The 2,249-nt window shown below is 34.7% G+C and overlaps 1 protein-coding gene across 1 annotated transcript in view; it reads left to right on the forward strand.

Moving 5' to 3' along the window:
* The window catches only part of LOC115868695 (olfactory receptor 4K3-like), a 6,207-nt gene extending 4,505 nt beyond the window's left edge, over window positions 1–1,702 (forward strand). Inside the window, exon 2 of the mRNA XM_030884904.1 lies at window positions 1,121–1,702. Coding sequence (XP_030740764.1) covers window positions 1,121–1,702 — 582 coding nt within the window. The remainder of the gene's footprint in view (window positions 1–1,120) is intronic.
* Window positions 1,703–2,249: the final 547 nt, after the last annotated feature.

Genomic DNA, 2,249 nt, shown 5'->3' on the forward strand with positions numbered 1-2,249 from the left:
CGAACAGAGAGAATTGAAGGGGATCCTCTGGTTTCTCCCTACATTTCAATCCGTTTTGCTCGGTTCTGCTTTGAGTCATTTGCTCCTGAGCCTAGGAATCTGGGGCTTCCTGTTTCCAAACTCGCATAGACTTGAAAATTAAATTTTACCGTGTTTAAAAGGACATGAATGTGGATTATTTTAATATAATAATTTTCCTTTATAATTAAAAGAAAAAGTCTATTTTAGTCAAGACTCGTGCATGGCCATTAATGTCTTTGTTATAACCCGCTGGACTGAGACTCTTGTTCCTTTCCTACTTGAAGTGAGGAGGATACACAAGGAAATATTGCTGGTTTAACCCGAGAATATAAGAAGGAAGTCAATCTACGGCTGGAATTTGTTAATTTACTGCTTCTTTTCTGTCCTGGCATCTGGTACTACTGATGAATTTTACAAACAACATCAATAAAATAACTTTCATTGTGTAAAGTAATGGGAGTAGTTCAAACTCAATTATAGGAAAATTTGAAATACCAAGAGCAATAGTAATGATTTTTAAAGAAAGATAAAACATATTTCATATAGCCATTGATCAATGATCGTACTTCTTCTATGTCAATTACCATTCATAGAACATTTATTTTTAAAGTTTTATCATTTCTTTTCAAATCATATCATTTATTTTTATGTCAATGCCTCATTGAAATCATAGTTCTTCACAAACAAACCAAACCCTTCTCTAAGCCAACTCCTCTGAACTCATTCTTGAATGTTAGTTATGTACTTATTGTGGTAGCTATTCTGTGTTAGGTATTTGACATTTGACCCACTTATTTATATATTCAGAATTTATTTGTACTTTGTCCTATTAGTAGACAAGCAGGCGCATTTCCCTTCAGATGCATCTACAAGAGTCCACCTTGTAAACTGTACAAAGGGTGTACAGTTTACAATCTACCCTAGAGTGAATTCCAGTTGGGTCACAGGATATGGAAACATTGAGTTTTACAAAATAAGGCCAGAGTGTTTTTTTCAAGGTGATCATTCCAGGGCACACTTCTATCACCAATGTACAAGAAATTTTCCGAATTTATATACAGTTTGCTCAGAAAATCTAATTTCATGTTTTTATTTTCAGATGAAAGTTCCTAGGTTATGCAAACAGCACTCAGTAGTCAACTTGAGGGCTCATGGTTTAAAGCAACCCAGCATCATGAGTAGACAAATGTGCATTTGGTTAGTAATTACATCGTGGATCATTGGCTTTGTGCATTCACCAAGCCAACCAGTTTTGATTGTCAAGCTGCCTTTCTGTGGACCTACGGCATTGGATAGCTTTTTCTGTGACATACCATTGGTAATCAAGCTTGCCTGCATGGACACCTATGTTCTGGAAATGTTAATAAATGCTGACGCTGGAGTACTGGCTACCATCTACTTCATCCTGTTGGTGACCTCTTACTCTTATATTCTGTTTACTGTCTGCCTTTACTCTAAAGATGGGGCATCCAAGGCTCTCTCCACCTGCACTGCTCACATTACAGTGGTGGTGCTGTTCTTTGGACCCTGTATTTTCATCTATCTACGGCCACTCAGTACCACTTGGGTGGACAAATTTCTTGCTGTATTTTATGCAGTTATCACAGCCCTCCTGAATCCAGCTATTTATACTCTAAGAAATAAAGAGATAAAATATGCCATGAAGAGGCTAAGGTGTTAGCATGTAGAATTTAGAGGGGGTTTCAGGGACTCATAATATCAGATTATTTACCGTAAGTTTCTAAATTAGTCAAATCTGTACTGCTATTCTGAACTAGGAAGCATATCCCAACTAACACAAGGAAGATACGAATATCCAAATGCATAGTTCGTGTCAATTCTATTCTATCCTATAATCAGTTATTGATGATTGAATGCAAATTATCTCCTGCCTAGGAAATTTAGTCAGCATTTGAAAGAATTACTTTTGTATTTTTGTTTTGTTCAAAAATGATTTGGAATAAATAGCAATATTCATAATACTTCTGTAACAATTAAACATCTGAAAAGAAATATTTTGTTATGCTAAAAATGTCTTTGAACTAAACATTTTACACATATTCTTTTTATCATTTTAATAAGTCAGCAAGTTGAAAATTACTGTTTTACTTTATAGTTAGATTATTCTTTCAACTAGTTATCACTCTAGTTAACTTGTCCATAAAGACAACTATAAATTATTTAGCATTTTCCTCCACATTAAGAAAGAAAAAATGTAATTGGTGAGG

The sequence above is a fragment of the Echinops telfairi genome, unplaced genomic scaffold (assembly GCF_000313985.2).
Source record: "Echinops telfairi isolate 266 unplaced genomic scaffold, ASM31398v2 ScPeMD7_18;HRSCAF=68, whole genome shotgun sequence".
Taxonomy (NCBI): domain Eukaryota; kingdom Metazoa; phylum Chordata; class Mammalia; order Afrosoricida; family Tenrecidae; genus Echinops; species Echinops telfairi.